At 38.5% G+C, this 19,904-nt stretch overlaps 1 protein-coding gene across 2 annotated transcripts in view; it reads right to left on the bottom strand.

Moving 5' to 3' along the window:
• Positions 1 to 19,904, bottom strand: part of adka (adenosine kinase a) — a 122,258-nt gene that overhangs the window by 19,103 nt on the left and 83,251 nt on the right. For both annotated transcript variants that reach the window (XM_066693567.1, XM_066693568.1), the window contains exons 7-8: positions 16,654 to 16,824; positions 569 to 604 (exon numbers count right to left, since the gene is read on the bottom strand). In XM_066693567.1, the coding sequence (XP_066549664.1) occupies positions 569 to 604; positions 16,654 to 16,824 (207 nt within the window). The remainder of the gene's footprint in view (positions 1 to 568; positions 605 to 16,653; positions 16,825 to 19,904) is intronic.

The following is a 19,904-nucleotide window of genomic DNA, read 5'->3' as shown; positions in this document are numbered from 1 at the left end:
AGAATCCAATTTATGCAGCTGGGAGTAAAGTGCCAAAAAACGACGGCTTCTCCTTCATTCCTGGAAACATTCTTTTTAATTCTCACATATTTTATATACCAACAACCACTTAAATTTTTATTTACATAATCTAAAACCGCAGGTGGCAGTAATTCAGTTATTAAAATGCTGCTATACTTTACAATTTAGTCTTGCATCACACCACTGTAGCAGCGAATCCTCGTGGAGTGTAATGAAGCTAATGAGGTAGCTTTTTAACTAAGCAACCTGACAGGCCGTGTATCTGCAGAGGCAGCTTGAAACCATGCCCAACTTCTCCGCTTCCCAAGAGGCTTTTCAAAATTCAATAAATAACATCTGTAGGCGATGTTGGGTGCAGACCTAGCACAGTGCGTCATAACACAGAGCTGGCTGAACAAAGAAACCATGACGACTGCCAGGTTTCCATGGCAACTGCTGCAAGGCCTGGAGAGTATAATAGCACATCAATCACTGTCCAAAAGAACTTCATTATCAGCAAAAATAATCCTTTAGGATCTGTTTAGTGTGCAATTGTCGGTCAACTCACCTCAAAGCCTTGCTCTCTAGCAAAAGTGGCAGCCTCCTGAAATAAAACATAAATGAACAGTTAATTATAGAGCCGAGGAGAGTGTAGGAAATCACACAATTTAGGCATACAGACATCTCACTTTCTTCAGTCACTTATCTCAAGCTGTGTGCCACTTTGGAGATTAAGTAGCATGAACCAATTCTGCTTTGTTTACCTTTCAATTAGTATTCCAAAGGCCTGCACCTGTTCCAATGCATCTGCCCACTTTATTTCTTAGCTTACAGCACTGGCAGTGTAAGACAATAGCTTTTTGGCTTTTTTGTCATTTTAGTTCTGATTCCAACCTAGGCGGCATGCATAGATAACAAGGTCAGACACCTAAGTGCATCTCGCCCGCTGTGGAAAACACTTAATAATAAAAAGAAAAAGGTGTTCAGCCAAATTAGAAATGTTTTCACTTTCTGAATTGTGTTGTAAATGTACAACAGTACAGCAATATTGGACAGGCAGAGGTAATATTATGACTGAAATTAAACGACAATGGGAGTCTCCCACGGCAGCCTCTGTGTAACCTGTAAGACCATGTTTTACTAGACAAAACCAATACATATAGGTGCTTGACCCTGTACTGTGCAATAGGTTGATGCTATGATGCTAAATGATCCAATTATGTCAGAAAGGTCTTGCACTCTGCTCTCAAGTGTGACCCTGGGGAAAGGTTGACAACGTGGCCCTTTAGGAGAGAGAGAGAGAGAGAGAGAAAAAAAAAAAAAACCCAATAAGGTTAGTAGGTCCCAAGGGGGAGCCCCCAGCCTGTCTTCAACACGGGTCAGCATAATATAGCTGGGGATGCATCAATTAATCTGCCACACACAGATGAACCGGAGACGGAGCCAAATCAGCTCACTTGGCACCAGCGTGTGCTTTGTGGCAATAATGTACAAAACAGAGCTGTTATTTTTTTTTTTTGGGAGTGAAGGAGCCGTGTCTGGGCTACCTGGCATAGTTGCAGCTTTAGCTATATTTTTTTTTATTATTGATTTTCTTCTTTTGCTGTATTTCATTCCTGACAGGCTCCACTTGGCAGCTACAGTTTACCACCACCAGCGTAGGCACCCCTGCTGCCCCGCCCCACCCCACCTCAGTGAAGCATCAAGCCCCTGACAAATAACTTGGAAAACAGGAGTAATATTTAAGGGACAGTTATAAAAGCTTTTGTCAGAAGACTTGAAAAAAGCCTTTAAATAAACAAATAGTAAAATAAAGAACTAGTGAAACATTTGAAACACGACAAAATAGCTTACATATAAACAGATCATGACATGTCACCATTGTTTCAAATTGTATACACGTTGACATGCAATCAAAATGAGGTGGTATTCTTTTCTAATGTACATGTAACTACTGGAAGACAATTCCACTACTGAAACATACTTGATCTGTGAGTCAAGTAGGTGGGATCTTTCTAACATCTGTAGAGCAATAATGGAAACATTGTAGCTGAATTGGAGCTGATGAGGAAAAACAAAACAAACATTACCAACCATTTTTTGCAGTTATCCTGAAAAGTAAACACTGTCTCCTAAAGGAATAACTTTTAATGGAATAGACTAGTCTAATAATTCAATTTATTAGGCACATCATTTATTAATTGTTCCTGGAGTGGTCATGTCTCTAACGTACTGTGTCCCTCCAGTACGGTGGGTAATACATTATTTCACTGCAGGGAGATTAGGAGGCGTCACCAGGGAGAACAACACCTGGATAACACGATCTCTTTAGATGCACGCTGCTAATTAATTTGAAGAGATCATTCAATTTATTGAAATCATACGTTTAGTATAATTAAATGTTTTCTTAGCCGATCTCGAGTCGCAGTTTCCTCAACGTGAACTTGGCAGTCTTTGATTCTTGCACTGCTAATTATCTGGGTTCTCTGGTCAGCATACTAGGTAAAAGATAACAAGGAAGGCTTTGAATATCAACTCTCCACAGACTAGGAAGCCCATATTTAATATAAAGCTATCAAAATGTATGAGATGCTTCCACTGTCAGGGGCTCAATAAGGCAAAGAGATATTTTTAGAGAGCTTAAGCTAATAATCCAAAGCCAAAACCAGCTAGGGAGGTGAGCTTGCAATTTCTTGCCAAGCAAAACTAAGCAAGCTATATACACTTAATACTAAGGGAGAAATAAATGCAAAGGGTGTTAAGATATTCGACTTCCACTTCTACGCAAAGGACAGAAAAAATGAAATGCATTGGTTCTGTGAAAGGACATTATAGATTAGTTAATGTAGTGAAAATCACATCTGACAATGTGTTTACATATTTAAATAACATTTATATTTAAAGGCAGTGGTTTTATTTTGACAAACAAAACATGTCTTGCTAGGAAATTCTTATTTTCAACAGTAATGCTATCAAAATAAACAACGTATTGCTTTCCTTCTAGCATTTACCGATTTCAGGACACAGATGATTACATTTATAATAAGTGCATTACATAGCAAATAAGCCACCATGTTTTTACAGGGCTAGAAATAGGTTTGTTTACCTGAATTTACAGGGAAAACACGTGAGCAGACTCTCTACAGCTGAAGAGTAACATGTTTCTCGAATTGTACTAGATGTCCCACATGTATACTGATAAATCCAATCTCAGGTACACCATAGTCACCACCCAGGTACAGCCTCTGGGTAGTGGGTATTCATGACAGACCACCCAGTATCTACCAAATTCAGATATTCATATATCCAACATTTCCATAAAGATCACTTTGAATGTCAAAGCGCCCCGCAGCCAAATCAAAACCATTTACGCTTTCTTGTCATCAAAATGTTCCCACACTGTAGTGCTTAACACCTTAGCTCCATAGAACAATGCTCACTGGCTGTCTTTGTTTGTGTCAGAAACATCCAGCCATTAAATGATACATAGATTTGAACCTTATGAGATTCAAATCCTTTTTTTCCTGACAAAATGTACAATAACTTCCCTACACTTCAAATGAAAGTACTTTGATTGCAGACACACTACAGATGTTGACTGTTGCACAGGTATCATTTCCAAATATACAATTTTGTTTGCTATTTGGAATAGGAAAGGTAAGCAATGTAATATTGATACACAATTGAAAGGGTGGCAGACAAATGGCTATAAGAAACCTTATGAAACAAGTTATAACTAGTTACAAAATCCTAAATTCCACTGGTGCAACCACCTAGTACTTTCCATAACACCAATTACTGCAACATTATCTGATAATTCACGGATTCATATTGTCTAGGTTAAATGATGTTTATGAGGGTAATTAATCAGTATAATTTAAGATTAGCTTCTTGAATTTGCACTGATTTCCCCTAGTGGGAAGACACTGAGAAAGACTGTGCATCTATCCAGGGAACAAAAAATATGGAAACACTCCTGAGTAACAAAACCAATCTGAACTCGGGATTAGTGGATATGTGTTTCTTTGCAATTGGGAATAAATGCATGCAAATATTTTGATTGCATTACAGTATTCGAATCCACGTGAAGTCTTAAAATCTGCTGTGAAATGCATCTTGCTCTATAAGAATAAAACCCAAAAGTGTCTTATTGTGCAAGGTTTTCTTTAAATATAAGAAATTGGTAGGCATATGGCTCAGAAATATAATATATATATATATATATATATATATATATATATATATATATATATATATATATATATATATAAGATATATATTGTTATTGCAGTGTTTCACAAAGAATATAAATCAAAGAGTGTAACCCAGCGCTTAGGTTAATAAAACATGATAAGCTGAAAAGCATAACTCCCCCAGGCCATTCAGAAAATAAGCATTAGCTTGACCGGGTTAGCCCAAGCTGATGTTGACGCAGAAATTGAATTGTATGTTTGACATGGGGGTGCCGAAGAGGTTAGCCTGACAAGTTATTTACAACAAGACCTGATTCCCCCCCCCCGCCCACCTCTCCTCTCTTTCCTGGTCATTCAGTAATTCTGCCGCCTTTGTTTCCGGCGTGTCGCAAAGTGTGTACAGTTTGAAATGAAACTTGGGTTAAAGAGGAACATAACTAATTAATGTCGTGATAAATTCCATTGTCACGTGAAAAGGGCTCTTAAATCTTTCACATCTGTCTGAGCGGTTTAAAGATCTCAAGATTATATTTCCAGAACAGATGGGAGGTTAGCCATGCCTTGGGAAGCTATCCATCTGAGGGGAACTGAAGGGAGAAAAGAGCAAGAGATTTAGTTTAGAAATTAAGCGTGTTAATAAGTTAACCGACACCCCTGAAATAAATAATTTTAATCTAGCTGACGTCAAGCTTACTTAAACCTGATGTATTGTTCCGTGTCTTATGCAAAAAAAACGAAAGAAAACACCCCACGATCAACAACTCCTGGGCTTGATAATGGAACAGGCAAACGGCGGTGCCTGACTGGGGTAAAAATGGTGGGCCTTGTCCAATCAACATTGCCGAGATATGCAAATTCATTCTGTCTAGCATAAGCCTTGCCATGCTTGACAGCTCTTAAGATGGTATTTCTTATAGGGCTCAGAAACGGAAGTGCCATTAAGCACCTGTGCATGTTTAACGCCAAGAAAAAGACAACAACAACATTTGGGCAAGAGAGACAGCGTGTGGCACCATGATTTCGTTTTGGCTTTGTGCTTCTGGCAAGAATGGAAGACTGAACTTGAGTTTCAAGCTGCATCCAACTTAGTGGACCTTGATATAACCGGAGCCAATGAGGTATAAACAGAAGAGCCAAGCACCGTGTCAAAACCAAGAGTACTGATGGACACGTTCAGCTCAGTCTGTGAAGTGTCTGCACTGAAGGGTTTGGCAGCTGTGCGCTACATCTCTGTGTGGGAGAGGGATCTGTACGTGAAGGTGGGACAGAGGGACAGTGTGGGCATTGTCAACTATTTTGCAAGGAATGCCACAGTGCTTCATAAGGCAGAAGACATCGAACAGCTTTCACAGAGCAAAGCGTTGGCGATCGTGTGAGAAACGGGGGCCACTCCGTCAGCCTTGGGCACTTCAGTAGCAGACAGAGCCCAGGCCTTCTAACATAATGTACGTCTAAAAATACAGATATGGTAATATGACAGGGAAGCCAACTTTGTGCCTGGAGTGAAAGCAGCCCAGACAAGAGGAGATTTCACTGTCAATCAGCCTCCCTCCCAGTGTGATGTGAAGTGTGTCCCCGGCATGAGGGAGGCTGACCTCTGTCTTGCACCATCACTTCTTATCCACACGCGCTCTACCGTTTTTCCCCTACACTTTGGAATTTGTTACAAGGAGATACTACAAGCTTTTCCACCCTGTCTCTGTTTAAAAATAGATTACAGACTTTAGCATTTGACAAGGCTTTCACATTGGTTTCCATTAGCTTCTGTATAAAGTGCCTTTTATGTATACGGAGCAGTATATTAATTTAAGATGATTGATTGATTCAGTAAAAATGGAAGAAACCCCTCCAGAGAGCAGAAATAAAAAATACTGATATGTAATTAAAACAATTATATAATATATACTTGGCTGGTCTTGTTTGAAGTTGAGCAGACCTTCAGAAATACTCGGAAATACCTCCTCGGTTCTGTTCTACACAATGGTCTTCATACACAAAGAGGTCTCCAGTGTTGGCTAGATATACCATCTGTCTGGGGGCTCTAACTCTAGGTTGACTACACTGGTCTGCAAGGTTTACACATTCTTGTAATACTCGTGTAGTGTTAGTTTAACCTTTAAACCACATGAGCCAGCAGGCTTGCACTCATCATTCCCGAAGTCCTCTCCTGTTTCTCTGGAGTCCACACCGCCATGTTGTCGTTTGCCAATCCAAATGTAGAAATGTCACACATATTGTGATTATGAAGGATTATTTTCCACATTATTGTAACAACATTACAAGAAAAGAACTTTGGTATTTAATTAGAGCTGGACAACATAGCTTAGTGTAACTGGAACAAAATGTCAAATTAATATTCACTTTCTTCTTCTATGCCAACCTTATCAGATGACAGTAAGAAAAATATATCTGCACTATTCTGATGCTAGTATCAGTACAAATGCCATACTCAATATAAAACTGAAAATAACCACTTTACCCAACAATATTTTAGCATTTTCCCCCAAAATACACTGGGACCACAGGCAGGTTTCTATGTCAGAACATGGCCAAAGGTGAAAGCTGAGCTCATTGCAGCACTTCACTGCACAGGAAACGGCCCTGCCATGATCTCCATCGCAGGGCGTTACCTAAAGCAGGTGATTATTGATATGATAATCTGTGTTTACAGGCTTTAGCCCTCCATCTGACAGCATGAAGCTCAGAGGAGGAGAGATTAAGGAAATAAACAACCTACACTGAGGTTTTAGGGTTCCCCAGAGAATGCAGCATTTCTATTCATGCATGACATGCGACAAAACAGCAAACCAAAGCTGAGACAACCACCAGGATTTTTTTTTTTTAGGCTGAATTCATTAAAAGCAAAAATCCTTTGTTTATCAAAGCCAGTGGTGTATACATTTTTTTTTTCCCAAGCCATTTTCCAACTGCAATTCTAATGCTTGTATAGCTCATCTGGTAAAAATAATTTACAGCTGAAGGAAGAAGCTCTTTAAATGTGTAAGGCAGCACTTTGAGATATCTTACTGGGGACTGCTGCAGATAAATCCTATTTTTTTTTTTTATTGCATACGCCTCTCCAGATATAACCCCTTACAGGAAGAGTACTCCCTGTGTAATAATAATCACACAGCCAGCAGTAACGCATTATTAAAGTGTTGAAATCACAACTTTAGGCCATCTTGCTAATCGGAAAATGTATTGGTATCAAACTGCCTTTTAATCATGAGATCAAGCAATACTACTAGTACAAGTAGTTACTACTCCTAATAATGATAATAATAACAATAATATACAAAATATATGTATTTATTATACATTTCCACATTCAAGTTGTCTGTAGGAATTGTTCAGGTTAAATTTGACTGAGCTATTATCTGTGGAATTTGTCTTAATAATGCATTGTAAACAATCAAAATACTAAACTATAAAAAGCATTTAATTGTTTATATTATTATTACTAGAAGACCAATTAAGTAAACACCAAATAAACATGTAACCAATAAGTCTTATTAAGAGGATATCTGTTGTGCACGTGCATGATTTACAGATGTTGCTCTTGAACAAAAATGACCACATAAAATAAAAAAAATACTGTCAGCTTCACGTCATGGAAAAATACTGCCAGTCTGAACAGCACTGTGGTCAGACCCTTTCACCAGTAGCAGAAGTGCTCTGTCAAAAGGAAGCACTTAAAAAACAGCACCCTCACCGTGCTCAGAGGAGTCATCTTTAAGAAATGTGAATGTGAAAGACAAGCTTATTTCTAAACCCTGAATAGCCACAATGTTCCCAACAAGTCAAAACAGCATGACACTCAGAGGGACGTGTCAGAGGCGTTTGTCACCTTTAAGACTAGCCTTACCAAAGGACAATGTTGGTTAATAATTCTCATCAAGCTACATTGTGTTTTCATCATTTTTTTTTTTTTTTAATGCCGTTATTATACATACTAATGCAAGTCAATATACAGTGAGGGAAAAAAGTATTTGATCCCCTGCTGATTTTGTACGTTTGCCCACTGACAAAGAAATGATCAGTCTATAATTTTAATGGTAGGTATATTTTAACAGTGAGAGACAGAATAACAACAAAAAAATCCAGAAAAACATATTTAAAAAAAAAGTTACAAATTGATTTGCATGTTAAAGAGGGAAATAAGTATTTGACCCCTTCGACTTAGTACCCTTGTTGGCAAGGTCAGACGTTTCTTGTAGTTGGCCACCAGGTTTGCACACATCTCAGGAGGGATGTTGTCCCGCTCCTCTTTGCAGATCCTCTCCAAGTCATTAAGGTTTCGAGGCTGACGTTTGGCAACTCGAACCTTCAGCTCCCTCCCCAGATTTTCTATGGGATTAAGGTCTGGAGACGGGCTAGGCTTCTTCTTGAGCCACTCCTTTGTTGCCTTGGCTGTGTGTTTTGGGTCATTGTCATGCTGGAATACCCATCCACGACCCATTTTCAATGCCCTGGCTGAGGGAAAAAGGTTCTCACCCAAGATTTGACGGTACATGGCCCCGTCCATCTTCCCTTTGATGTGGTGCAGTTGTCCTGTCCCCTTAGCAGAAAAACACCCCCAAAGCATAATGTTTCCACCTCCATGTTTGACGGTGGGGATGGTGTTCTTGGGGTCATTCCTCCTCCTCCAAACACGGCGAGTTGAGTTGATGCCAAAGAGCTCGATTTTGGTCTCATCTGACCACAACACTTTCACCCAGTTCTCCTCTGAATCATTCAGATGTTCATTGGCAAACTTCAGACGGGCCTGTACATGTGCTTTCTTGAGCAGGGGGACCTTGCGGGGGCTGCAGGATTTCAGTCCTTCACGGCGTAGTGTTACCAATTGTTTTCTTGGTGACTATGGTCTCAGCTGCCTTGAGATCATTAACAAGATCCTCCCGTGTAGTTCTGGGCTGATTGCTCACCGTTCTCATGATCACTGAAACTCCACGAGGTGAGATCTTGCATGGAGCCCCAGACCGAGGGAGACTGACAGTTATTTTGTGTTTCTTCCATTTGCGAATAATCGCACCAACTGTTGTCACCTTCTCACCAAGCTGCTTGGCGATGGTCTTGTAGCCCATTCCAGCCTTGTGTAGGTCTACAATCTTGTCCCTGACATCCTTGGACAGCTCTTTGGTCTTGGCCATGGTGGAGAGTTAGGAATCTGATTGATTGATTGCTTCTGTGGACAGGTGTCTTTTATACAGGTAACGAGCTGAGATTAGGAGCACTCCCTTTAAGAGAGTGCTCCTAATCTCAGCTCGTTACCTGTATAAAAGACACCTGGGAGCCAGAAATCTTGCTGATTGATAGGGGATCAAATACTTATTTCCCTCATTAACATGCAAATCAATGTATAACTTTTTTGAAATGCGTTTTTCCGGATTTTTTTATTTTATTCTGTCTCTCACCTACCATTAAAATTATAGACTGATCATTTCTTTGTCAGTGGGCAAACGTAAAAAATCAGCAGGGGATCAAATACTTTTTTCCCCCCTCACTGTACATGTAAATCTATAAAGTTGTATTAGTGCTGAATAACAATGTGACATGTAGTCCCTGTATGAAATGTGGAATGTTCTTCAATTATTTGTATATACATACAGCATTACTCCAATATCCTCAGTTTTCTGTTTGTAAGCATGCATGTTAAACATGCTAAGCATAATTAATTTGTTTAAGCTTATTGCAATTTAAAGCAAAGAGTTTACACTTCTCTTACAAAGATCAGTTCTCAGACTAGGTGTGACAAACAGGCCACAAACAAATACTGTTACTCAGCAACCCAGTGGTTTCACTGCAACAGTTCTCAGTTAGCACAATGTTTAATTATTAGTTCTGCACAAATATTACTATCACAGACACGCTACTTGGTTCTGTTTATGTCTGATCAACTGTAGCCCTGGCAGTGACCCTTCAAAATGTGACTTTCATCTGAATTACAGGAAAGATTCAATGATATAATTTATAATTACATGATATAAGTTTCTAAAAACGTTTATCTGCATGTTAAATATAAAATTATACATTAAATGAAAAATCGGAAGTAGCAACAAAAACTGCATTGTCATACAGAAGTGACAGTGCACAGAAAGAAAAGGTGTCTCAGATTTGAGTCGTTCTGCCATCAGAAGCCTTCATATTAAGAGCTTGGGTCGTGTACTCGTAAATACTCATCGCTTCTCTGCAGTATTTTGCCTTCTCTTGAATCTTACCTCTAGGCACTAATGTGGGGTCATCTCACAATGATACAATGCCACAGACCATCTGTCATTATACTTTAGGTACTTGGCAGTATTAAATATAATATATATTTATACAATACCACCTCTAACAGCATCAGAATGTAAAAACTTTTTTTTCCTCAAAACATCTCTCTCGCTGCTTGTTAATTTAAGAAATGAATGGCAAAATGGGGTAGAATAGACTACACATAAAAATAACATTTGTACATCATTCAAAATGAAAGATCCCATATCCCCTATACATGGTTTGTGGATACAACCCAGTCTTTTGCACCACAGTCAAACACAGTGATCTGGTTTGTAGATATTTATATACATCAAACAATGAAAACAATAAGACCATTAATGCAATCTTAACCATTTACCATTTAACCAAGTCAAATTAATAAGTCATGTTTAAGAAACTTGATAAAATGACCAAGGAGCTATGTGTTGATATGGCACAGTATGGCCTCTTGCCAGTTAAAATGCACAAAAAGAAATCAGGCACTAATTTACAAAACTTGCAAAAGCCAGCAATTCCTTTGGCTTCCATACAACAAGCATGTGACACATTTTGCGGAAAAAGAAAATATCCACAAGGCTATGCTTAAAGGAAATACTTGGTATGATGCAATCAGAAAGCCCACAATAATGTAGGTCATCAAAACACTAAATCATTCAATTCATGTGGGAACAATGGGCCACTTCAAAAAAAAAAGAAAAAAAAAGAAAAGAAGTGTGGTTTTAAATCAAATTCCAGCTTGCTTCCTCCATTACTCAATGGCCTGTAAATGTATTAATTGTATATGCTCTTCCTTTGAAAAAGTAGCAAAAATAATCTCCAAGACAGATTCATCTGTAGGTTTAAGATGAAAGGTTTTTTAAATTAATCTGCTCGCCATTTATTCAGTTTTGTTATGCTGCAGCACATACAATAAAAATGTTTTCTTAGAAATGCTGTGAGCAAACTTCAAACAGGCCTTTGTTGAAATAGTACATGAGATACAAACTCTTGATATGATATCATTTCATAAATAAGAACGGCAGTCTGTTGTCTCTTTGTTATAAAAACATTTCCATTTCAACAAAAATAGGCTTCTCTCCCAATGACAGCGTTAATATAAAGGTTGTGTTTGTGAATACATGTGTTCTGAAGTCTTCCAGAGGCTGCAGTTCTCTAATTTCAACAGGGACATGCATATAAACAACTCTGTCAAGAACCAAATTCAGCATTTTGTTGAGCTTCAATGGGCTGAAATAAATAAATGAATAAGTCTCATAATATTCTGGAAAATCTCAGTCACTCTGTAAATAAAAGGTTTAATATAACTGGAAATGTTGAGATATGTCATGTACATATAAGCAGGTCGCTCATTCCTTTTACTCTGACCATCTCTCAATAATGTACTAATATACCCCCTTTAAAGTCTTAATGTGCTCTTTTAAAATATACACAACATATCATGTATTATTTTTAAGAAGTTCTAGTGGCCCCATAATAAGAGTAGCTTGCCAACTTAATATCTGATTTTTTTAGTTCATAAAACTAAAATATCGGTGAATAAACAGTAATTAAACATTCAAATCAACACTGTATTGTGGCTTCATATTGAGGAACAATAGTTAATATCGGACTGCCCTTAACATAAGGGAACAAACAACATTCATCATAGGTAGCTTTTAATCATAGATTGTAAGGCTGTAAGGCTGTTCATTCTGAACACCAGTGAACAGTATAATAGTAGGAACTAAAGGAAATACAGTTTGGATAAACATTAGAGGACTGTGGAAATGTAGTCATCACAAGACCACAGGTATTTTTTTTTTTTCCACCACAGGACTAGAGATAAGAGGGGGGAGAGAATATCACATCAGCCTGAATTCCTGTAGATCACAGGCAGTGAGATGTATAGGGTATCAAACCACACTGGTGTTAAACTTCTCTAAGTCATTCCTACAACAACCTGACATCTTGCACTCACTCCTGCTGTGACAGAAATACACTGGCCTCAGAGCCAGCAGAGTACTTGCACTATTGATCGGCCCCTGGTACAATATCTTCTCTTACATCCATCATTATTCTCTTTCAAAGAACTTGCTCCTCTGTACTTGTTAAGGCATTCCCTGGTTTTAGATTTCCTCATATTTTATAAGTTGGGGACCTCTTTTAACCTAAGCAATTTGAAATATTTTACGGTTCACTCCAAAGCATTTCCAGCATTGCTCAGCGTTGCACAATTACAGTTGTTAGGACAACTCCCTTGGCGTGAGCAGGCCGGCTCCCCGGACACCACGGGAGCCACACTGCTCGGGTAACTGATACACATTGTGCAGACCAACAAGCGTTTCAGAGAACAACAAGTGCACTAGATGAATGCAAGCATACGTAAAAGCAGGTAAATATTTAATTTTGTTGACAACTAACTCAAGGCAGATACAGTTTCTGGAAATTAAATGATGCTAAAAATCCTCTTGGTAATAAATAATAACAAAGCTAAACAGTTGAGTTAAAAATATCTAAACAAGCGTGACTGTTTTAAAACAAAGCTGAAATGATTTGCATTACACAAGAGACATTTAAATAATTTTTTTTTTCCTTTAATTGAATGCTGTGGGTAAAATTACAGGAGGTAGTTACTTTAACAAAGAAAGATACATAATGTACAAGAATCTCGGATAGAACGATCTTATGTTTAAGCATTTACGCATTTTCTTAATTACAGAAACTACTGTTTGCTCCCACACACTGAGAGTATTATTCTTAACAAACCCTTTAGGCTGAATCAGCAAGCCGTGGAACAAACATAGGTAGGTTAATATCTCAAACGGTAGCGACTCCTTAGAGATGGCTTAACTGAGCTTTAACTGGGAAAGAAGGGCCTAACAAGAAAAGTGTTACTTTGTCAAGACGTAATACAGCCATCACATCTCTGTTATAATATGGGAGACTACACATTCCTTCAGCTGCAAAAAGAGGCACATTTCCAGCTAGCGGAGAGCATGTTGTCAGGGATGTAGTCAACACGGGGAGTGCAGTTTTTCTGAGAACATCCCTCGTGCTGAAAGGGCCCTTAGAGAACCACAGGCTCCACTGTTCCTAGCAGTCCATCATGCACAGAACCTCTATGATGTATAGAATTAAACATGGAAAAATCTATTTCTATCAATCTATATACAAACATGGACACAGGTTTTCACAGCAGCTCTGCAGTATTCCTGTAGATAACGTGACAGGTGCATCATGCGAGCTTCCCTTGAAAAGGAAATCCCCTTTCAGTACCTTTTGATGTGGCAGAATTCGCTATACACCCTTCATTGTGTTTAAATGCTAAGAAACACACTGAAAAGTTTCTTCACCTAAGACTATTCATGTTCCTCTTATTAATGGAAACACCAATTAAAAAATCTTATATTTATGTGGCATTTAAATGCCCACACGTTTTAACCCTGAAAGCATCAAATCAAATGTGTTCGTAATTGAGACAATGTTTTTGACCTGGTTATGAAGTTATCTATGCCTTACAAAGATTAAATATGTAAATACAGAATACTGGGGAGTGAGTGAAATAATAATAACAACAACAGTGTAAGGAATTAAAACTATCCTTTCACGTCCAGGGCAATATACAAGTGATTGGCTGCTAGAAGTCCTGAGTTTCCATCGCTGGTCTATAGCGATGTTTCTTCTGCTTGTGGTTCTGCAGTGTACCATTTTCACATTTGTTAAATGGTTAGCCTATTGAATTTTCAATTATAATGGAGCGATCCCATTTTAATATCTCTCTTAAGCACACATAAATAACCTCCTCCTGAGTGTCGATCTGTTCAATAAATTGTGCTGTGAGAGATGAGGTGTGCTTCTGCATGTGGGAGGTATATAATACGGCCACGATGGGCTGTAAAGAAGGGACTGCAGAAAGGCTACAGAATTGGCTCGGAGGCAATTCCAGCTCTTCACAGCGAAGATGCACAGAATCGCTCTGTGGCTCTTTTTATGACGAGTGAATCGCTTTAAATCATTTACCAACCTTGCGGCCGTCCCAGATAAAAGCGCAGTTATTTAAAATGATCTGAATCGCGGTGGAATTAATCACTGCTTATACAACATCAGTCAGAGTGATTCATTCATTCCCAATTAATCTCGCCATTTATCTACATTGTCTGAGCTACTGCAATACAAATTCATGAGTAATAACCAAATAATTTTCATTGTACAGTTTATCTTATGTGCTACAAATGACAAGCAAATTGTGTGTAATTTCTTTGGCTAATTCATTGCCATCTGGTTTCGGCAATAACGATTCTTCACTCTTGCTTAATTAACTGTGGCTATTACATTTTCTGAAACGTTATGCCCCGAGTTTATGTCATGTAGTCAGAGGACAGTAGACAAGGACTCAATTAGACCAGTACTGTTCTCAGGTTATTACACGACATGCTTGCCATTTAATGAGAAAACGGTCTGGTGTCAGATAAGCAGCTTCAGTCTTAAATGATTCAGTGATAGTAGATCATAGAAATACTAAAACAGTGGAATCATGACGGAGATATTTTTGTCACTTTTATAAATGCCAAAGAATTACGTACAACATCTCCCTAAATACAAGCACAATAATTATCTGCCCACTGTAACTACATAGAAAAAGCAGAGAAAGGGCTAACCCAGTATAGATAGGGTTCCAGCCAGCAGGAAAATTATGTAGGCTATATAACGGGAATTTGTATGCATTTCTACCTCATCTTGTTAAAATGTGCCTCCACTGTCTTCAGTCAATCCATAAGGCATACTTCAAACTGCACTGGTATTATAGTTATTATTATTGGATAGGGGGAAATGCTAAGCAGAAGGAAATACATGCAGGTTCAAATAATTTAATAGATCTGAAGCAACATCATACCACAATATGAATGATTTGATTTAGGGTGGAACTTAAACTTAAAACGATATACTAACTCAATGCATAGTCTGCATTTTGGACATGCAGAGCTCTTAATACGATCCATTGGTATTGCAGTTAAGGGGAGCTACAATTATTATTTTGTTTAATAGAATACTATATCACACTATAAAACGAGGCAGGGAGTCCAAGGGTACCACAGGGGTAAATCAGAAACATGTTTTGATGGTTTAAATGATTTTTCATGATCAGCCAGCAGTTCCATCACTTGTCAGCGATAATAAATTACACGTATCCGAGAGCTCAGTCAGTCACAGCCGACAAGTTCACGTCACCGTTCCAGGAAGACCATAGACATCTCAGCGGAAGAGCAGATGAGCACAAACTACTTTTTGAGTTGTACGACACATACCCAGCTACCGTGCTCTTTAGGTAGACTACAATATACCTCTTTTGTCCATTGTAATTCAACCCTAGACCCTGCAGCTTCCCAAGTTATACTAATTGAATTCACAACTAATAAATCAACAAATTGACTAAAAAGAATCATAAATAGTGGTTGAATAAAATTGATGCAGTAACAGATTATGCACAATTTTTATTTTTTCTTGAGACCACACTTGAAAGATAACAACAACTGAACTCAAACTGAACTCTTTTTAACTCTTTTAAAGAGTTAAAATTGTGTTTTATATTTATAGATATTGTTAAGAGAGAAAAGCACTGTTCATTTGAAACCTTCCTAAAATAAAAAATAGTATCCAGACAACATGATGAAAAAGCTGGAGCTTCCATTAGACAGATCAATAAGAAGCTCGATCACACGGACAGTGAGGTATTCCACATGACCCATGCCGGCAACTGTGAAAAAATAAGTTCTACGGTGGAGAGCAGTTTCTCAGATCTGCATTATAGTCACACTCTCCCTCAGCTTGCAGCTCTCCACCCTTTATGGCCTCTGGAGTGTGAGGAGGAGGAGCGCACCGGGCCAGGGCTTCCCCTGCCATTACAGCTCCTCTCTGCTCTGTAATCTGCGAGTCGTCCTGTTTGCTTTGGGCTGAGCAGCTCGTATTGATACTCCCCAAACCACAGCAGCTCGAGACACTGTGACCTCCACCCAAGAGCTCATTTAGATATGTTTAAGAAAGAAATGTACATAAACAGATAACATCTTGACAAAATAAAAGGAATTAATACAGAAATAACTTCTTGGGTCCAACGAAAACCCCAGTCACAGTTAAACAATGATCAAACAGCTGATAACCTATGGAGAATTGCATTTAAACATGGTTTATTAAAGAATTTTCACCCCATATTAAGCAATCGACTCACCGTTTCATTTCCAAATAAGATATCTACGTAGGGCATGACCTTCATCAGTGGCTCCTTGAAGAACTGACAGATGAATGGAGCTGACAGATTCAAGCCAAAGATCTTGTTGTTTTCAGAAGCATGCTTTGCTACCTTTAGCATAGACTCGGGGGACACGGTGATGAAGAATCCCTGAAAGGAAAGCAACAATTTGGAAACAATTATAAAATGGCAAAACATAGTGTCATCGCTACCTTATAAGCATTAATACTGAAGTGATTTCTCATCATTTCAGAAATCGTTATAGATTCACATGTAACGTTGGGAGTTTTATTATATTTAAGTTTGAATGAATCACGAAAACAACCACTATGATGTAAGCAGTCCCACAGCCCACAAAAGGACCTTAGATGGATACGAAATGATACACATACAGTTGATAAGAAAGAACATGAGGACATAATCTAATACAAAGGGCCTCTTGAAGAAATGACCCAGATATGAACAGAGGATAGGTCATTTTGCCCCACATGCCCAAAAGATGTGTGAGGAACAACCGGCACATTTTCTATTTGTTTCAATAAAGAATTAATATCCACTGAGAATAACCTAAAAGTTTGGAATGAAATAAACGGCAAATGCAATTTTACATTCAGCAGAAGTTCAAAACAAACAGAGTTAACCTGTCTAAGACAAGGTTCAGGAACCCCAGTCCCTTAACTGAGGAAGCAACACTGGGCCAGTATCAGATGAAGTGGAAAACAAAAGTCCTGTCTGGACTCCCCTTACTGAGAAACAAGAGAGGCTGCACAGTGCATTGTGTGGAAGAATACAAATCAGGTAAGAAAACACCTCTGTATTTTTACTTGAAACCTGAAACTAAAACCTGCTGCCAGCTTCACAAAGCTCCTTTTTTGATAGTGAACTTCAGAGCCTTATAGCAATGTAGCAATGCATGTATTCATAATACCCATATGAAGACAAACACTAAGATTTTTAATTGGATATACACTCACCTAAAGGATTATTAGGAACACCTGTTCAATATCTCATTAATGCAATTATCTAATCAACCAATCACATGGCAGTTGCTTCAATGCATTTAGGGGTGTGGTCCTGGTCAAGACAATCTCCTGAACTCCAAACTGAATGTCTGAATGGGAAAGAAAGGTGATTTAAGCAATTTTGAGCGTGGCATGGTTGTTGGTGCCAGACGGGCCGGTCTGAGTATTTCACAATCTGCTCAGTTACTGGGATTTTCACGCACAACCATTTCTAGGGTTTACAAAGAATGGTGTGAAAAGGGAAAAACATCCAGTATGCGGCAGTCCTTTGGGCGAAAATGCCTTGTTGATGCTAGAGGTCAGAGGAGAATGGGCCGACTGATTCAAGCTGATAGAAGAGCAACTTTGACTGAAATAACCACTCGTTACAACCGAGGTATGCAGCAAAGCATTTGTGAAGCCACAACACGTACAACCTTGAGGCGGATGGGCTACAACAGCAGAAGACCCCACCGGGTACCACTCATCTCCACTACAAATAGAAAAAAGAGGCTACAATTTGCACAAGCTCACCAAAATTGGACAGTTGAAGACTGTAAAAATGTTGCCTGGTCTGATGAGTCTCGATTTCTGTTGAGACATTCAGATGGTAGAGTCAGAATTTGGCGTAAACAGAATGAGAACATGGATCCATCATGCCTTGTTACCACTGTGCAGGCTGGTGGTGGTGGTGTAATGGTGTGGGGGATGTTTTCTTGGCACACTTTAGGCCCCTTAGTGCCAATTGGGCATCGTTTAAATGCCACGGCCTACCTGAGCATTGTTTCTGACCATGTCCATCCCTTTATGACCACAATGTACCCATCCTCTGATGGCTACTTCCAGCAGGATAATGCACCATGTCACAAAGGTCGAATCATTTCAAATTGGTTTCTTGAACATGACAATGAGTTCACTGTACTAAACTGGCCCCCACAGTCACCAGATCTCAACCCAATAGAGCATCTTTGGGATGTGGTGGAACGGGAGCTTCGTGCCCTGGATGTGCATCCCACAAATCTCCATCAACTGCAAGATGCTATCCTATCAATATGGGCCAACATTTCTAAAGAATGCTTTCAGCACCTTGTTGAATCAATGCCACGTAGAATTAAGGCAGTTCTGAAGGCGAAAGGGGGTCAAACACAGTATTAGTATGGTGTTCCTAATAATCCTTTAGGTGAGTGTATGTGTTTGTAAATATATATGGATATACAGATTCTGAGAAGGTACTTATTTTTTATTAAATCTCCATTAAAAATATTATGACATGTTTTGACTGAGTAGAAAATATGACTTTCATATCTAGAAATGTATGATTAAGCATACACGGCAAATAATTTACACGTTTCATTTATTTCTCCATCATTAACCACATTTTAAGTATGCCACACACATGAAAGTTTAATTCACTAAACTTCTATCAAAAATTAATCATCTGCTTCAAACACACTATCAAAAATGAGTCATGTCAGATTTCTAAAAGTCTTTCTGCTATTCTACAAATGATCAGTACAATTAACTCAGCTATAAAATCTGCATTAAAGCAATTAAAGCATGCGTGCCACAATTGAATTGCAACACTCTGGGTCACGATCCGCATTAAAATATCATCCTGCAATATGGGATAGTGATACCACAATATGTTCCGATTACCTTTCCAGGATGAAATCGCTGTATAACCTTCATTCTTTGAGGAACACACAACCTTTCTATGCAGTAAGTGTATTTTCTGAAAGGTTTCTACTTTGAAAGATTTCAGTGATAGTAAGAATCTTTACAGTCAGTAAATGGTCCTTTATTGACCCTGACATTTTTCTCTAGGAGGGTGCCAATGTGTCAGAGAGAAGAAGATTGTTTTCAGACATAAATAGCCTTTTTGTTGTTGAAGATAAACTCTTATTGCTACCACATTACTACCTCTGAAAGAACAAAGCCTGTCAGAAAAATCAAAGGGTTGTGAACCCACCAAGAAATCAAAAGGTAGAGGAAACATAACTGAAAATAAACCCTCAAACATTCCTTCATAAAAGATGATATGACAAAAATGTTTACTTAAAATAATTTTCACAATGATAATTTTCTTTGAAGCACACTCAGTTCGGAACGTAACAATCTTTCTTTATGTGCATCACGCACATTATAACTTTCAGTGTTTTACAATCTTAACTGCTGTCATGAAACTAAGCTGTTGTTATGCATGCTTTTTACTGTTCAAAGTGCAAGTTG

Source organism: Amia ocellicauda, chromosome 20, assembly GCF_036373705.1.
Source record: "Amia ocellicauda isolate fAmiCal2 chromosome 20, fAmiCal2.hap1, whole genome shotgun sequence".
NCBI classification, from domain to species: domain Eukaryota; kingdom Metazoa; phylum Chordata; class Actinopteri; order Amiiformes; family Amiidae; genus Amia; species Amia ocellicauda.
Note: the sequence above shows the minus strand (reverse complement) of the source record. Positions and strands in the feature narration are given on the sequence as shown.